We start from the raw sequence: 20,259 nt of genomic DNA on the forward strand, positions 1-20,259 counted from the left end.
ATATATATATATATATATATATATATATATATATAAATATATATATACACACATACACATATATATATATATATATATATACACATACACATATATACATACACATATACAATTCTCATGCACACACACACACATATATATAAATATATATGAGAAAGAAAAGTTAGTTAACGACTACACACAAAGCAGACTGGAATATGATAATCTTCATAGAGCTCTAAGCATAATAATAGCAGTTGTACATCCATTTGCACACACAATTTCTATTATGTGTGTTAGAGAGAAAGAGGAAGAGAGAGGCTTATACATACGTATCTCTATCTTTTTGAATTGAAAAAAATTTGCATTTATCTTCATTATTCTACCTTTCACTCCATACCTTCCTGATTTGCAAACCTGATTTTGAAGAAAATAAATAAAATAAGAAAGGGCATGATTCATGAATCAATGGGATTTCCTTAGATAAATGAATTTAAAATTAAATTTCAATATTATATTGATGAAATCAATCGATTTAAAAAAAAGACTCAAACATATATTGTAATTGGAAGTTTATTATCATTATTACTATGAAATAAATATTATACAGATTAAACTCAAATTTGCGATTGAAATATAATTATTATAATAACTATAAAAGAAGTTGATAAGAAATAGATTCTCCTTCTTACAAAAAGAAAAAGAAACAAACAGACCAATCAAAATGATCTGAAATTATATTTGTTGTGCACTCGTTGACACCTTTAATCATAGAATAGCTTACACATCTACATACATCCTTATTTACTTTCTTACAAAAAGAAATTATTACATAAGTCTGATATTCCTAGTTAATTATAAGCTTCTCTAAATCATATACCGTTTCATTACATATTTTACCCTGTCCTTCAGTTGTTCTACAATCTTTTACACTTAGTTTAGTCCTGCTTAGTTTTGAAATATATGTTTCTCTTATTGTTTCTATTTTTTTATATACCTGCTTTTAACATTCCTTGGTTTGTAACCATATATATATATATATATGGCTTAAAGAATGGTTTATTTTCTTAACAGTTCTATGATAAAAGTCTTCTTCAGCTGTATTCTCCCTTGTATATTAAGCGCAATGCAATGCAAGGCAAGTATTGTCAAATGCTTGTTTTAGACTATATGTATGGAAATTCTTACTGAGGTGAAAGAAATTATGTTTGTTATTTTAGTGTTTATTATTAATAAAATGATAGTATTTTATTTCCAAATAACAAGATTAGAAAATATATTCAAATTTATATTTTGTGATATGCAGCATATTTTCAATTATTTTAGTAACCTTATGTGTAGCTACAGATGCAATCTAAAGCTGCATCATTAAAATATCTTAAAGAGGAGAGACTGGTATGCTAACAAACTGTTTATAGTTACTCGTATGCTAACAAACTCTTTATAGTCTCAGAAATTGTTAGACTGTTACTATATAGCAAATGATTTTTACAACTCACTAACTTAAAGTCTGTTTACAACATGACATTTTTATTATTGCCATAATAATTTGTACATTTCAAACTGCAAAACATCTGAAATATGTTTTTGTATTTTGCATTACCTCTAACATGAATATTTCCTTGTTATTCTTTCTCATGTCATATTATATACTTTACCAGATGTAAAATTTGAATTGTAAATATTTCTTTATTGCTTCTGGGAACACAGACTTAAACACAAAATGGATTTCATTTTCTTGTTACATTACTTTTTTTTTTCTATTCCATTCCTGCTAATTGCTGCTAAATGTTGGTTGTTAAAAAGGTTGGATAAAAGCTAACATGACTGTCACATCCAGATTATACTTAATATATTAAACTCTACAAACTGCAAATGATATTTCAGTTTCAGGAGATTGACATGTATTGAAATAGTTTGAGTATTATTGATATTTGAGATAATCAGTTCATTATATAATTGAAACACAAAAAGAAAAGAAGCTATCCTTTTGTGAACTTCTTCCCTCTTTTTCCTCTTTATTTCTTTTCAATTTCTCATGATTATCAAATGAAACGAAAAAACATGTCAACATTTATATCCTAATGATAAAATAGCTAAATATAATAAATATAACATTGAAAGGTAGAAACTGAATGTTAATAAAGATTTGAGAAACATAATTTTAGTAAGAAATATTAAACTAGTGAAAACAAGTCCACCACAAATCACACCAAGTTGATTTTTCTTCTCAGTAATCCTGATTCTGTTAATGAAATTTGTTAGAATTTATATGTTAGAATTTCAATTTTACAATTTCTCCTGACTTGACACATATTGTATTATGTCTGTCATGAGTTCTAGGACTCAGAATATTGGAGCTTAACCCAGATTTGACAGTGTGTAAGTGACCAAGGTTGCAACACCCCTGAACATGATACTAGTCTGTTGCAGGGTTAACATCACAGTTATTGCTGGAACACATTTACAGATGACTGAACTGGATCAAGATGAAACAAAGTGTTTTGCTCAAGAACACAACACACTGCCTGTTCAGAGAATTGAAACCACAATCTTCCAATCTTGAGTACACCTTAACCATTAGGTCAAATTTCTCTTTATTTATTCTATATAAAGACCTTTTAAAATATTGGTGCTATGATCTTTACATATTCTGCAATTACTTAATGAAGTCTGCTTTATTACATACTTTTTGTAGTTTTTGATGAGAAGGTTTTGGTTCTGAACTGCAATCAAGAATCTTTCAATCTCAGCTTTGACTCTTGTGTTTCTCAGCCTCTGCTCAAAAGTTTCTTTGTCTATTTCTGCTCTGTTCCGTGTTGTCTATTTTTCCAGATATTAGTCTTATAGGGATTTTTCTTATCACTTTAACATAGCCCTATGTCAGCTTACCTTTTTGTCTTTTGTCCTTTTTGCTGTGTCACAGTTTTTGCTGTTGTTTTTCCTTTCTCCTCTAAACTGTCTCTCATTTCAGCATCTCTTTTGCATTTATTAGCTTCTTTGAAGACATTGTTTGGCTTTTAATCAAGTTTTCTAACTTTTTGTATTAGATTTCTACTATTCTTTCCAAGGTATTATTTTTAGTTCTTCAGTTGCGATACTCTAAAATTTTTCTAGTTGCATAAGGTCCCTATCTGCTTCTATTTAGAATAAATATATCTTTCTATGCTAGATTTAAAATTTTTAAATGCAGTCATATTTCTTGTTTCCTGTTTGGTGTCACTAGTTCATTTAGTAACCAAATGAGTTTATTATAACTACAACATATAACTGGGGCAGTTTGAGTATTGAAACCAAATACTTTATTTTGGTCCTTTAGCTCTGTTTTATATATTTATCTAATGCACCTACAATATTAGTCTCTAAACTTTTCCTTCATTTGTTTGTATTGTATAATGTGTAGCTTATTGGTTTTAAATATTAGTATATATGTATATATTGTGGTTTTCTTGATACTGTTTCTTTATATAGTGTGATATTAATGTTTTAAACCCAAATATTCTAGAAGTTTCTTTTGTAAACCCATGTACTTTCTGCAACAGTGTATCTAATTTATGGTCCATTAAGTACAGAAGACAATTGATTGTCCTACCATAGTGCTTATATTCATTGCAGCAGTGTTTAATATGTCAGTTAGGGATATTGATGCCTAGTATAAATGGAATGGAGATAGAATTACCTTCGAAAAATTTTCTCTAATGACAGGTTATTTTTTTTTATAAATTTCTCATTTGATTTTACTTGAACATTTGCCTTGTTTGTATCTGCAGTTGTCATCATCTCTGGACTGCCTTGATCATAAGCCATTAATGCTCCTTATTTCAAACAATTTCTCTAAGTGAGAAAAATGGAAATTTTTATTGTTATTGTTGTTTAAGATCAAATCATTAAAAAAAAGGGACTTAAAAAAATCTGTGTTTCCACTAATTAATGGAGGAATAATTATTTTCCACCTTGTCTGCAGTTAGCAGACAGTTGTTTTATTACAATTTTCAACAAGTGTGACATTTAAAGGGGAAGGGATGGTAGGCGTAAGCTATGACAGCCATCATAGTGATAACAATACAGCTGCCGTTCTGACATGAAGAGTTTTCTCATTAAAGCAGCAAATTACATTTTCTGAAGATTTTTTTGATGGAAATAAAAACAGCAAGTATAAAGAACAAAACAACATAATAATAACAATTATAAAAACGTTAGTAAACACCAAGAAATGTAGTTCATTTGCAAGAGCCTCTTGCACCTGGACTGAATACTTGTTCTTGTTCAAAAATGTATATATAAGGTAATTGGGTCTTTATGTAAAAAGTTGTAGCACGATAATACTTGCGAAGAATAAGTTGAGCCATTCACCCAAATGCACAGTTTTATATGTTTTTAAAATTTTACTTGATCCCTAAGGTACACAAAACCAGTTACCCATGTGACCAAGACCACAACTTTCTCTTGAACAGGCTGCCAATCCATAGCGATTTTGAGGGGAGAGGGCAAGTCGTTTACATCAACTCCAGTACTTGACTTGGTACTTTACTTGTTCATTGCTTTTTTTTTTTGCAATCGCTCTTTATCGACAGTGTGGCAAATAAAGAACTTTTAATTAGCATAATTATATTTTCTTGCTGTAATTAGGTCAGTGAGTTCGCAGAATTGGTAGACCATCTGACAAAATGTTAACCAGTATTTCTTTTAGCTCTACATTCTGAGTTCTAATTGTGTCATGATCAACTTTGCCTTTTATCCCTCAGAAGTTGATAAAATAACATACCAGATAAGTACTGCAGTGATTCACTTGCACCCTCCTTTCAAAATTGCTGCTGGGCTTGTAACCAAAATTTAATAGAATTAATATTATCATTATCATGATTTAGGTGGCAAGCTGGTAAGATTGTTAGAGCGTTGGACAAAATGTCTAGCAGTATTTCTTCTGACTCATTATGTTCTCTGAGTTCAAATTCTGCCGAGGTCAACTTCGTCTTTCATTCTTTTAAGGTTGATAAATTAAGTGCCAGTGAAAAACTGGGATTGATGTAATCAACTATTCCCCTCCTCCAAATTTGCTGCCCTTATGGCAAAATTTGAAACTATTATTATTATTATTATTATTATTATTCCTTTGTGTAGCAATGATCAGGCTTTCAGTGGTACTCTTCAAATCACCTCACTGAAGCCATGCCCACGATGCCGTATTACCCTTAACGTCTTGTGTATTCCTTTCAAACTGTCCATGCATTCTCATTTCAAGAAGGTCTTCTTTTCTCTTCTCCTCAGCTCTTTGGTTAAATTCTTCCTTGCTCATCATTTCATCTGCATTTACACCCATATTTTTCACAGCATATTGCAGCAGGTCTTCATCACTATTTATCAAATACTCAGCAAGCATTCTCCTTTCACTCTTTATGCAATGGTCTATTCTAATTAAACCTCTGCCACTATTCTTTCTTTTCATATACAGTCTGTTTACATTTGCTTCAGGGTGTAGCGCCCCATGCAGCGTCATCAACTTTCTCATCCTTGTATCTAGTGTTGATATTTCCTCCTTAGTCCATTTGAGGATGGATACACTATATCTGACCACCGCAACTGCCCAGATAATCATTGCGGTAATCAAATTTTTGGCATTCAAGTTGGATTTCAACACCATCTTCACCCTTTTTTGATATGCCTCGCTGACCTTGACTTTCATTTTTCTGTGTAGAATGTCATCCAGCTCCAAAATCCCTAAATATATATACCCACTACTGTCAGGTTCACCCAAGGCAGTGAGCTGGCAGAAACGTTAGCATGCCAGGCGAAATGCTTAGCAATATTTCATGTGTCTTTAGAATCTGAGTTAAAATTCCACTGAGGTCGACTTTGCCTTTCACCCTTTCAGGATCGATAAATTAAGTACCAGTTGCGTACTGGAGTTGATCTAATTGACTCGCTCCCTCCCCAAAAATTTTGGGCCTTGTGTCTAGAGTAGAAAAGATTATTATTATTATTATTATTATTATTATTATTTGATCTTATTATGTGTTTGTATTCATCACTGAAGACAGAGCAAAAAACCAGCATGTTTCAAAATACATATTCAATGAAAAAATAAATAAACATTAATATCAACATACAAAATGATAAGTATTAACAAAGTATCCTGTGTTTTCAGTATACTAATATTTAAATAATGTTAATATTCTGAAAACACTGACACCTATGGCAACCTTTTGTATTCTTTTTACAATTTCATTTCAGTTTTCTCACTGTAATTTTATACACTTTTTTACTTCCTGTTTTTCTTTTATTTATATCATAGCTATTTTTTCATAATCTAGCCTTTTCAGATTTTCTTAGGTAGATAAAATTAATTTGATATGATCCGTTTAAACTTTTTAAAGGTCAGTTGTTGAGGCATACATGTAATTGAAGTGAGAGTTCCAGAAACATTGGACACACTGCAGAGGAAGAATTGTGAAAAATTTAGAGATTGAGAGTGTGATGAGAGAATGAGAAGTTGGTGAGATAATATGGATTATGTAGAGATGGTGAATTTCCAAGTTCACAGACCAATTTCAGCTATGTCTGCTATCTCATATTTTTACTATTTATAGTGGAAGTGTGTTTGAAACAATATTGTTAATTAAAGAACTTTCTAATAAAACAGATGCTCTTTTTATGGATGTAGTCCAGAGTATAACTGTATACAGTGGCACTTCAGTTGTATGACCAATGTCCCAATGTACAGAAAAACAGCAGTTATTTGGAGATAAAGAAGACTGAAGATAGTGTTTTAAGAATTATTATAATCTTAGATTATCATACACAATTTCTGCATATATATGGGCACCCTATCTTGATCCTGTATCATTACTAGTCTGAACTTAGACTGTATTCAGCTAAAAGTCATGTTTGTGTATGTTGTCAGGTCTCGGTTTTTGATTTTTATATCAATCAAATACACTATGTGTCTTCCACTTATAATACATCATATTATATGTTTCATAATGGTCAGAGAAAGCTCTTGGATTTCTTTGACACTTATTACCATCTTTGATTTACTGTTTTACTTTACAAAGCACTTACATCTGTGTAGCATGATTTTTCATGTATCTGTATATTATATTGAGTGTGCTTCCTCAGCTCTCTTGGAGAATATGGATTCCAAAATCTAGTCAAAGGATTATTACTCTCCTACCATACACACTCATGCACAGTCCCACACATGCACATGCACAAACACACCCGTGCACACACACACACACACACACACACACACACACACACAAATCCTTGTTCTTGATTGAAATCAAAGCATTATCACCACTATTGTTGCTTTTATCATACTTCTGCATATGATTTGCTTTCTGTTTGAGGTTTTGAAATCCTATTTCATTTACATTGTTTTTCAAATCATCCATTAAGAAACTGATATCAATGAAATATAAAAAAATCAATACTTTACTGTCTTGTGATAAATATTATTTCTAAAAAAAACAGTGTTTTATTTTACATAAAAAAATATATAATTTTTTTTTATTTTTAAGGAAATTTAACTGAGATAGTTCAAACACTATATCTTTATTATATTCTCAATATTATCTTTGTTTAATTATGCAAAGAAAATATATCTCTACTTATCGTTTCTATAAAAAAAGTATTATTAACAGTTTTCTGCCACTTTGTATTTATTTTTCACTGATCAGGTAACCAATTTTTATTACAAATCTTAGTTTTCCTACTCTTTGCTTTATTCATACTCGATAGAGGGGAAAAATTCTTGAAAGCAAGAGTAATCATTATTTCTGTTATTTTAAAATACACATCTGACCAAGAATAAACAAATATAAGAATATCGATGCATCATGGTTTTCAATTTCAACTATGCTTCCTTTGTACAAAATTTGCTTTCACTATATTGTGTTAATATGATCAAATTCATTTTTTTTTTTTTTTTCATAGATGTAAGAGAAAATTTTATTTAATTTTTGCATCTTTGTTATTTGGAATTTTCTATTAGAATTGATGATCGAAACTGCAATGCTTTTTTTTTTCTTTCTTTTAGAAGTGGTATGACGTTGGATTTGATCTGTGCATAAACATTTTTACAGGTTTAGATTTAGGCTTTAACTAGGAGCACCGTCCAAGCGTGATCGTTGCCAGAGCACCAGCAGTCTGGCTTTTGTGCCAGTGGCACGTAAATAGCACCATTTGAGCATGACCATTACCAACGACGCCTTCCTGGCACTTGTGCCAGTGGTACGTGAAAAGACATTCAAGCGAGTTCGTTGCCAGTACTGCTGGACTGGCCCTTGTGCAGATGGCACGTAAAATACACCATTTCAAATGTGGCCGTTGCCAGTACCTCTTGACTGGCCTTCGTGCCGGTGGCACGTTAAAGCACCCACTACACTCTCAGAGTGGTTGGCGTTAGGAAGGGCATCCAGCTGTAGAAACTCTGCCAAATCAGATTGGAGCCTGGTGTAGCCATCTGGTTCACCAGTCCTCAGTCAAATCGTCCAACCCATGCTAGCATGGAAAGCGGATGTTAAACGATGATGATGATTTTTTCTGGAAATCGGTTGGAAATTATTGTCACTGTCATTAGCTCAATGTTTCTGTCTTTTTGACATACAAGAACTAGATGAGTTTGTCCCAAACTATGTTTCAATTTGTTTCCCTATATTATATTACCTCATTGTCTTTTACTCACAATAAGGTCTTCTAATTTTGGCACTAGCCCAGCAGTTTTAGTGGGAGGGAGCAAGTCACTTACATCACACTCCAGTACTCGACTGGTACTTTATTTCATTGAACTCAGAATTATGAAAGACAAAGTTGACTTTGGCAGGATTTAAATTCAAAACATGAAACACCTGAAGATAAGCATTTTGTCAGTTGCACTAATGATTCCACCATCTTTTTTCACAGTGGTGCACCAGCATGACCGCAGCCACTTGGCTGAAACACATAAATAACTAAATAAATAAATTTTGCTGCTTTATTCTCAATAACCTCAAAATTTTTTATAATCTCTAGTATGGTTCTTCTCTTTATCTTCTGCATTTCAATTATTGTCTTGAAACAGTTTTGCTGGAATATAAGGTACTTTTTGTGCTTCATCATTTGTAAGCAATCAATCTGTCATGACCACGCTACACAACTAGAGTGACCTGCAGATCATCTGAATATTGTATTTCTTTGGATGCTTTTCTATTTTCATTATTAAAAAAATAACTTATGACTTTCTCCTACTTTTTATAAATAACAGATTAGAAATTTGCAAATCACCTGAAATGCCTATGAGCATTTTATAAAAGCTAATCTCCATTCCGTTGAAGTTCCATATCACAAAATTTCAATTTTATTAGTGTTGCCTCCCTTTTATATTATTTTTGCTGTTATCTCCTTAATATGCATCGTACACCATTTCTTTCCTGTTTTGGTGTTATACTTACATTTTCTATCTGTGTGTGTGTGTAAATGTGTGTGTGTAAATGTGTGTGTGTAAATGTGTGTGTGTAAATGTGCGTGTGTGTGTGTTTTGTACACAGCAAAGCAATTATTTTTACAGTGGGATTTGCTTCCTATTGCTAATCATTCTGATGTCAGGGAGAGCACCTACTTTTCACTCATACTGGACAGGTTAGCATGACCTTTCATTGTAAGACACTGGCTTCGATGCTAAAGACAAAATATTGAACTTGTGATCATGTCATCACTAATCCACAAATGTATCTCCCAATATGACTGCCTAGTATGATTGTTTCAATCCAAACAATGAGAGAAAGAGAGTGAGAGAGAGAGGAAGACAGAGGGAGAGGGAGAGAGAGAGGGAGACAGGGAGAGGGAGAGAGAGGGGAAGACAGAGGGAGAGGGAGAGAGAGAGAGGAAGACAGAGGGAGAGAGAGGGAGGATAGATGAAGAAAGGAAGAGAAACAGACTGTGCATCAGTTCATTATGTTATCATTCCAGAACCAGCTTTTGATTTGTGTATCTAAAATAAAGTTAATAGAATTCATAATCTTGTATTTTTACTTTGTTGCTTATCAATTTGAAATATAAACCTTGTTATTCATATGACTTATTCTTCAATTTAATTGCTTTCCGAAAGGTTTTCTGACTCTTGTTTTTCTTCTATGGTTTGGGATTTTATCAATTTCTTCATAAATCTATCTGCAAACAAAGGTATTTGATTAAGAAAAGAAAAACTGAAATGTAAGCTAAAATTTTAATAGCTTTGAATCCTAAAATATTTCTTGTATTTTGAATAATTGGATTTATTTACACGGTAACTGCCAATGTTTGTATCCAAGGAGATGCAATTTCTCAACAGTAAAATTCAACACATTTACTTGATTTAAATGTTGTCAGAAATGCATGGCTCTATGTTTTATGTTTTCTGCATTCATTCCTGTTAGATTGTGGTAATATTTAAGAATTGTTTTCACATTTATACTGAGTTATTCAAAAGTAAAGAATTAACAAGAAAGATAATAAAATAAGAACTTGTTATTTAAGTAATGACAAACATTAGAATGGAAGTATCTGAAGTGGGAAATGAGAACAATGCTTGTTGGTTGGATCAATAATTAGAAAGCATGCAATGAAAAACAGTGTGAAAAAGAAATTGAAGATTTATTAAATCAACTATATGTACTTCCTTGAAAATATATGTTAAAGACGAATATAATTTATATTGAACCAATACATATAAATTAACAATATTGTTTGTGTTACACATAGTTTTTAAAAAAGAGAAAATCAGTCACATGCACACATCTAAATTATAGGAAATTGTAAATAATAAACAATAGTTTTCAGAAGAATTATTCTCAAACTTTTGGGAAATGTAATCTGTTTTGTATATAGCAAAGAATTGTGTAACCAGCTTACTTAGTTAATTTGTTAAGGGCTATCTTTGTCAATAATAGTTATTTTCTCTTCAAAGGTTCATTAATCTTTATTAGTTTGGAGTAATTAATAAGATTATCTGCACTTTTTAAAAATCTCTTAACAGAAAATGGTTGAATGCTACCTATAGTTTTTTTTTATCGAAGTTTCTTTTTCTATACCTACAAGTATTTTATATGATAAAACTGTTTTCATAATGGCTCAGTCAACAGAAACTTAAAACATTAAAGTTAAGAAGTCTCCAGTTTAGTTAATATAAATCAAATGAATATTTTGGAAAACTATTTGAATAATTGACAAGTGATTTTATAAAAAATTATATGCAAAAGAGAAACTATTTCTTTTAAAATAAGTAGAGATTAATATATTCTTATCAGACTTTCTAAATTAGTTTTTATTTAATGAGGAGTAAATGTAGCATGTATTTATGCAAGAATGACTGTAGTATTTAGTTCATGAAGGAAAAGATTTAACTTAATTATAAAGTTGCATTACTGAGTAATCCTTCACAAAGAAAACTGAAAAAGTATATAATTAATATTGCATAATTTTAAGTTATTTAATAGTTAATGAAAGTTGTATCTTCTATTATCTATCCATATGTTAAAATTTACACATCCACCCACTGTGATACTTTTACTCAGATATAATCTCTACTGAAATATTTGTGTTTTCAGTTAAACTGGTCCTTCAAAGAAATGGACACTCGTTGCTATTAAGCAATACATTTTGATATTAATGCAGCTTCTATATTGGTTATCATGTTGTAGTTGTATTAAAGAGACCTGGTTTATCATTTGTTGTATATCAAATTTAACATCAACTTTTATTTAAAAAAAAAAGAAACTCTTGGTAGTTCTTGCATTATGTCAAAATAGAAATAAAAACCACCTTTGTCAGAATAATCAAAATTAAGGATGATGAATGTGTAAAAACAATTTATAACTGACTTGCTAAATGAACAATTAACTTTTCTGGCCACTAGTCTGTTATAATTCTGAAAAAATACTTTTGATGACCAATGAAATGTCTTTAAGTTAATGTCATTATGGGAAAACTTTTTAATGACACTTTTTTTTTTTTTTTGGTTGCACATTTGCACATTATCTGACCTGATGTCTTTGCTATGATTTGTTGTCCTGCTTTATACAATGGTTTTTATTTATTCATTTTTTTTTATTACTCAGCCAATTTACAATGTTTGCCAATATTCTATAAAAGAAAAAAAAAAAAGAACCAAAGTTGATTAACGTGACAGGTTAATTAGGAATTAGCTTTCCATAAATTGAAACTACACTGTTTCTTCAAAAAAACTAAAAGATATTTAGCAGAAAAGAGCTCAGTTATTAAATAGTAAATTTCATAATTTCTCTCTTTCAGAATGGGTTGGAAGTCATGTAAAGAAAACATTAAGTACACAGTAATCAACCTCGAAGTTTGGTTGTCACCAGTGTTTGATACAAGACCATGGACAAAAAGTAAACATGTTGTTGATTGTGGTCCATTAGGTCCATATGGCAGGTAAATATTATGTTTTTGAACTGTTTTCTAAATTCCTACATATATATATATATGCACATATATATTTTCGTTCATTTCTAATCAAATACATACCATATTTTCTGGCAGACAGGTAAAATATTTTTTGATCAAAATTTACAGCAAAAAAAAAAGAAAAAAGCAAGCCAACTTATAAACCAAGACCAAAACTTCCATGTGAAATGCTGCAGGAATTAGAAAGATGACAACGTTTGCATGCTTACACTATGTACATTCATGGGCACAGGTGTGGCTGTGTGGTAAGAAGCTTGCTTCACAACTACATGGTTCCAGGTTCAGTCCTACTGCATGGCACTTTGGGTAAGCACCTTCTGCTGTAGCCTCAGGCCAGCCAAAGCTTGGTGAGTGGATTTGGTAGACAGAAACTAAAAGAAGCTTGTTGTATACATACATACATGCATATATATATATATATATATATATATATATATATATATTTGTGTGTCTGTGTTTGTCCCTCCACCATCACTTGACAACCAATATTGGTGTGTTTACGTCCCCGTAACTTAGCAGTTTGGCAAAAGAGGTGGATAGAATAAGTACTGTACTTAGAAAGCATAAGTCCTGGGGTCGATATGTTTGACTAAAGGTGGCTGAAACAAATAAAAGAATAAAAGAATATTGCTGACTTCTATACTGGAAAAAATAAACAGTATATATTTCTGTTATGTGAAACTTAAAAGAAATTATGCTTAAATGACATTCTGTGATTTTCCTTTCCTTTTCTTCTAATTAATAAATGTTCAGTTTCTACTTATAATATTCGACATGCTTTTTAATTTGTACTTTAAATTAATTTACACATTTAAGATATGCTGTTTCCAATTTATTTAAACTCTGTGTTATATGTTAAAATAGCTGTCAATGTCTACTTTTATTCTTGTACATATACAGGGTGCAATTGGTAAATTGTTGCCATTTTATATTTTTAATTTCACATATATACATTGTTTGCTTTTGATTTTGTCGACTACACAGTATAGTAGGGTTGGTTGGGCACCGTCTGTGAGAAAAACAGCACCATGATGCAATTCACTCTGCCAGAAATTTAGAAATGACATGCTGAACTGCTTGGCATTCATGCCAGAAGCTCCAATATGAACATTTTAAAGTGTTTGGGTGTCAATCTGAGAACAGTGCAATCTGAGGACATGTACTGAAAGTGATAAAAGTCAAACATCCACTCAACATCATGGTGTTTGGAGTGATCACTAGTGATGGCGACGTTATGCCTCCATTCATCTACCCACATGTCTTCAGACTCAATACGGAGGCCCAAATCAAGTGCCTGGGGGAGGTAGTGCTGCCCTGGGTCAAGAGGGTGGCTGCTGGAAAACCCTATGTCTGGCAACAGGACTCTGCACCATGCTACACAAGCAGGAGAACTGAGTCATGGCTGTCAGACAATTTCTGCAACCAAATCTTTCCTAACATTTGGCCACCTTACTCCCCAGACTGCAACACCCTTGATTATTATGTCTGGTTTCAGACCAACAAAACTCCTTATAACACCAAAGATGAATTGAAGGCAAGGATTATGGCAGCATTCACCATCTTAAACAAGGAGACCATCCAGAAGAGTTGCAGGAGATTCCGAAATTGTCTGGAGTTTGTGGTTGAAGCCAATGGCGATTTTATTGAATAAATTTACTCTTTAGTAGTTCAAGATATTTTTATGTAATTTTGGTACATACATCTGTGAAAATGAGATGTCAATGTTATTTTCATTTGTGCATAATTTAGACGACAGTTGTGTGTGTGTGTCTGTGTGTGTATGCACATGTGCACATGCATGTGTGTCTTTGTTTGAGAGAGTATTATCTATGTTAGTATATTGAGATATCTGAATAATTATGTTGATACTCAAAAATAATTCAATCACCTAGCCATAATAGTAAAGCAAATTGTTATACAGCAATAATATCCAAATTGTTTTTGTAGATGATATTATATACATTTTTGCATACAATTGTCCATATGTGTGTGTTTGCACACTTCTATAGACAGGAAAATACACAGAGACAAATGGGGTTCATCATTATATAATGCTTTCCATAGTGGCATATTTTGGTCAAATCTACATCTCACTTTCTCTGTTTGTTTGTTTGTCAGTCTGTCTGTCTGTCTCTTCCCCCCTCCTCTCTCTCTCAGCGTTATGCCACATACTATTTTCACATGTAACCTCATCACACTTTATGTCTTCTTCAATTTACTTGTATCATGAAAGAACTTAGTAACAGCATGCGATAATATTTCACCCACCATGTTTCATTTTCACATTACATATTCATACCAGCAGAGGTTCTTTCAAGCACATATTGTCCATTGTGAATGTTGTTCAGTAATTTTCTTGACTTAGTGTACATATGTAAACACATATACTCACACACATACCACACACATTTGCATAATTTTTTAATGATATCACGCATAGATATATATGTTTATGTATGGATTCACTCTCCCCTTCTTTCTACTAAGTATGCATCTCTCTATCCATTTAATATCTCTATCTTTCCATCATTATACTTAATTTCATGTTATCATTTATATAAGTTTCTTGAAAAATGAATATCAGATGAATTTGAATATAGTATTTGTTTTTATGTAAAGTCTTTATAGATGGTTATGGTCATAGGATTTTGTCCTGGATTGCATTGGAATTTACCTCAGTAGTTTGATAAGGCTAGTGGTAAAACCTTGAAATAAAATGTGAGAAAGAGAACATTTCTAACTACAAATATCCCTTATAGTTTTCAAGTCAATGAGTGGAGTCTCAGCTTGGCTACTTGACTGGCTATAACTAGCAGCAAATCTCCCTCCCGTGTCATATGCTATTGCTAAGGCCTCTGTTGGTCATGGCTGACCGTGGATGATGTCATCCGTTCATTGAGTTGTCTATTCAGTTTTTGCAATGCCTCCTGTGGCTGTAGAGACTGATGCAAGAGTTGCAGTCTCGTTTGCAGAGGTCACACCTATATGTTGAATCCAGTCTGTTGGCTGTCATTTCTTTTCTGCAGGCTCAGTTTTTAGCTGCTGCCACCCTCAAATTCTCTTTGCCGGTCTGCAGTTGTTTGGGAAGAGTGCCTCTCCAGCTGGTTCGGTCAGCTGCAAGATTCTCCCAGGAATTGTTGTTGATGCCAAGTGCCTTCATGTCCCTCCTGCATGTCATATGCACAGTTTTGAAAAGCACAGGAACAGCTTCTATAATGCAGGCCTAGATCCCCTTAAAAAGACGGAATTGTTATGGCCCAGAAATAGTGTTCAGGAATAACTTAGGGCTAAAATAAACATCAAAATTCTAAGTCTGACAGTTTCAAATGACTTTATTCTTTATAAAGTACTAATAATTTAAAAATAAATTGCAATTATTGAAACAACGTTGTGATTCATTGAACCTTGCAATTTCAAGTTTGACCATAAATATTTATTCTAGATATTGAGAATTCTTCTTACATTAATATTTTTTAGCACTGTGTTCTTATTTACTTTACATAGTGAATGGTTATGTGTATTTATTTGGTATATTTGTTTAAGTATATGTATGTATGCATAATAATAGATATGGTTATAAATATATATTTATATATGTGTGTTTATGCACAATATAGATATGTTCATATGTAAATTGTATGCACATGTATATTGCATATTCTTGAATATGTATGTTTTCTTTGTAACATTAGTGTTCAGTGATGATTCTGCTTTGTTTATGTACTAATTTGTGGATAATGTAGTTGTTTGTTTTTTGTTTCTTCCAATATAATTGTGTTGTCTGGCATCTAGTCACACTTGGTCAAGCAAACATATAGTCACAGAAATTCCAGCCAGAACCATCCTATCTTTCTTAAAGCATATTATATTTACCTTTCAAAGTACCCTGATCTCTCAAAGTAGGTGGAACACATGCAAGAGAGAGAGATACCCAAGAACACATGAGACAAATTACTGAAGGACAGCCTTAGAATGCTGTACCTTTTAGACAAGATGACAAAGAACTGAGGTACTTGGCATCTTGCTGTACTGAAGAAGAGCCGTATTCAACTGCTGAAGCGTTATGGTGAAGAGGATTGGCCCACAAGAGTCCTTTGCCAGTGCCATGCAAAAAGCATTCATGCTGGTGTCACATAACAGTGCTCATATGGTGCCACATAAAAAGCGGCCAGTGCACTCTGTAAAGTGGTTGGCATTAAAAAGGGCATCCAACTGTAGGGACCATCTCAAATCAGACTGGGGCCTGGTGCAACTCTCCAGCTTGCCAGCTCAGTCAAACCGTCCAACCCATGCCAGCATGGACAACGGACATCAAATGATGATGATGATGATGATGATAATCGTAACAATGACAATGATTGTATTATCCAAATTGTATCTCTTCTGCAAGATGGTAGAATTTGATTTGAAGATTATAGAGCTGCCAACTATTTAGCTGCCATTTCTTGTAGGTTAATTGACTGTGTAAAAGCTCCTTCATTAGCTTATAAAAATAGATTTAAACAGTGCTTTAATTCAATGAAAACTGCTCTGTTACTTGATACCACTGTTATTGGAACACTTACTCTAGTAAAGATGGAGAATAAGGAATTAGACATTTCATTACATTTTCTGATCATCTTTTGGAAAATAAAATGATTTCAGTTTAAGTAGTGGTTGAGCCAACTATGATTATATCCTCTGCATTTCTTGTATATTGCAGATCTGTATTTACACTTTCTCAGGTCTATGATTTACATCACTTACCTGTATAAGGAGTGCCTTTCAATTTGATTTTTAGCACAGGTCACATGAACTGACAAATTCTTCAGTATCACCAAACACATGCCCTTGCTTTGTACAGTCTGTTGTACACCTGACTCTATGTGTGTCTGTGTACATGTGTGTATACATGTGCACATGGGTTTGTGCATGTGTGTGCTATTTTGTTAAGATTATTTCTACAGATATTCTATAGAAATTATAGCCAGCACTGATTTTTGCTAAGTTCATACTGAGACGTCAAATGTTGACAAACAATGAGATCAAAGACAAAAATGAATAATGAATGTATATACTATATTTCAAGAGTTTTGCCCCTTCATCAGCACTTGTCTAACCAATTCTCACCTCTAAACACATTGCTTAGATAGCCACTGCATAAAATGTCCTTTACTATGTGGTATGCAATAAATCCACAAACACACACACTGATATACAATGTGTCATCGTGGTGGTGGTATAAAATGACCTTTACTATCTCGTATGTAATGAATGTGCAAACACACACACACTGACAGACACATACACACTCATATACAAAATGTGACATTGTAGTCATCGTCGTATAAAATGTCCTGTACTATAATTGACTTTAAAAAGATTATTTTCAAGAAAATGTTATAATGTTTTAATCCAAATGAAAATAAAAATTAACTGTTGACACTCACGGGGTGTAATAGTTTTACCTTGTAAAATTTGGTTTGATATGGTGGAGTTGTTTGAGAATGCATAAGGAACAGACAGACTGACAAAGAATTTTATACATATAGAGATTATGGTTGCATAACGAAATACCACATACTTACAAATCATTAGTAAATGTGTATGTGTATGTGTGTGATGAATTGTCAAAAGAGCATTTATGAAATAAAGCTCAAGAATGAATAGCCTATTTTCATTAAAGACCTATTTATTCTCTCCAGTCACTTCAGATGAATGCCTGGAAAATTATTCAAGAACAATTAGCCTAAGCCAGTCTTTTCCAGCAATGTGACCCTTTGAACAAACATAAAGAGTACTTTAATAAAATGATCTTTAATATCTTCCACTCATTGAGCATCAGCAAAAATTAATTCATCATTATCTATATCAGATTGTTATACATTTGTAAAGGACAGTATCAAATTGATCTAAGTAATACATTAGTATTGTCAGGGCATCAATATGACTGATGGGCTTTCCTGACATATGAATGATTTGGGGATCATGTTGTGATAACATGAGACATCATGTGGCAATCCACTGAGAAACTTGCTAGGAAACATCAAGATTCTTTAGAAAATTAATTACAATGAGTAATGATCAGTCTGATGATAAGTCTCCAAATGAAGTTCCTTAATAAAAAATATCTCAATTGTTCAACACAGCATACTAGTGCATTGGTCTCAGTATTAATGAAATTTCTGTGAGTATTGTCAATGTTTGATTAGGGCTTCCCATTTTCAGACATTCCTGCTCCCCCAAATTCAAAAGGAGTTGTATCAAACTTGGCAAAGAATGTTACCAGAACTGGGTGTTGTGTAAAAAGTCCTTATCTTTTCAAAAAACTTGTGTTTGCTATGTTCTCAAAGCAAAGACATTCCTTTTAGGTTCAGCTGTGTGTAAACTTTGGTATATACTGGCAATAGTAGTCAGTCTATCAACCAAACATTTCTCAGTTTCCTTATTTCAGTTTAGGATCACTAATCTATTGAATTTTGTATATTAGACTATAAGATGGTTTCATTTCTAGGAAACTGTGAGAGAAGTATGATTAATGTATTTATTTGGATTAATTGATATATTGGCTTATTTCGCTTTAGCAATAACTGCATTTTCTCAATTCTTCAATTTATATTGGGTTGCAGTAGAGATTAATATGTCATCATGATAGATGCCATTAATTCCTTCCAGTATAGGCTCAATACATTGCTAGACACTGGAGCTGCTGTTTTTTAAACCCATTTACTGACTAGGTACAGAACAGTATTTGTATTTAGCACACACAATCTCTTAGTCTTCATCCAAGCCAATGTGAAAATATACATTCTTTAAATCAATTAAGAGAATAAATCTTCATTTCTTTCATGTTTCTGAGCAGTGTTGAAAGATGAGAAAAACTTTGATAGTTGTCATTTAAATGAACATTTTGCAATAAACATATATTCATAGTTTACCACCTTTCCTTCATACACAATTAGCAATCCATTAACATCTTCGTATAGAGTCATAGTTCTCAGTACTTCATGAAAATTGTTGTATATATTTCCTCAACAATGTACATTTGTTCACTTTATGTACATATGAATATGCCAATGTAAATATGTGTAGCATATATTGGTCTTATGATCTGTGGTTTGATGTCATATGATAAAGTTTTTCTCTTGCTACAATCTGGTTGTTACATTTTATAATGTGACAACCAGGACACCTTTGCCTTTTACTTCATGCCAGCAGCTTCTTACTTAATCTGTTTAATTCTGAATTTAGTGCATGGTTCCTGAGTGGCTACATCTGTACAGTTTAAATGCCAGCATATCATACAGGATATCTTCCAGGATTTATATTCTATCTATATGCAATATATGTGCCTAACTAAATATAAAAGATTATTCCATGACAAATACCAAATTCTGCTGACCTAGACCAATAAACTTGACTATGGATTATATGTTATCTGTTATGATAGTGAGGTAACGAAAATAGAGTACTGGAGTATCCAAATGAATGAGTATGTGATAAAGTAGTGTGTGATCTATCTTAGGACCAGCTTTACTGAAGCTTACAAGCTGATAAACTTTGATTTCTGCTTCTCATCTCACTATTTATACACATGGTATACAAAGTTGTGTATGTGTATGTAGATCACCTACAGAAACATTGTCACAGAATTTCAGGTACTGCTTACTCCATTGCTAGAATGGGGAACTGGAAGTAACGCCTTACTTTATATAGTGATTTTCTTTAACCCACCATAATCATCATCATTATTTTAACGTTTACTTTTCCATATTTACATGGGTCAGACAAAATTCATTGAGGCCAATTTTCTATGGCTGAATATCCTTTCTGTCACCAACCTTTACTTGTTTCCAAGTC

The 20,259-nt window shown here is 32.4% G+C and overlaps 1 protein-coding gene across 4 annotated transcripts in view; it reads left to right on the forward strand.

The window, feature by feature from the left end:
* Positions 1-20,259, forward strand: part of LOC106880693 (uncharacterized) — a 559,449-nt gene that overhangs the window by 306,505 nt on the left and 232,685 nt on the right. For all 4 annotated transcript variants that reach the window (XM_052966171.1, XM_052966172.1, XM_052966174.1 and 1 more), the window contains one exon: positions 12,247-12,387. In XM_052966171.1, the coding sequence (XP_052822131.1) occupies positions 12,247-12,387 (141 nt within the window). The remainder of the gene's footprint in view (positions 1-12,246; positions 12,388-20,259) is intronic.

The sequence above is a fragment of the Octopus bimaculoides genome, chromosome 3 (genome assembly GCF_001194135.2).
Source record: "Octopus bimaculoides isolate UCB-OBI-ISO-001 chromosome 3, ASM119413v2, whole genome shotgun sequence".
Classification (NCBI taxonomy): Eukaryota; Metazoa; Mollusca; class Cephalopoda; order Octopoda; family Octopodidae; genus Octopus; species Octopus bimaculoides.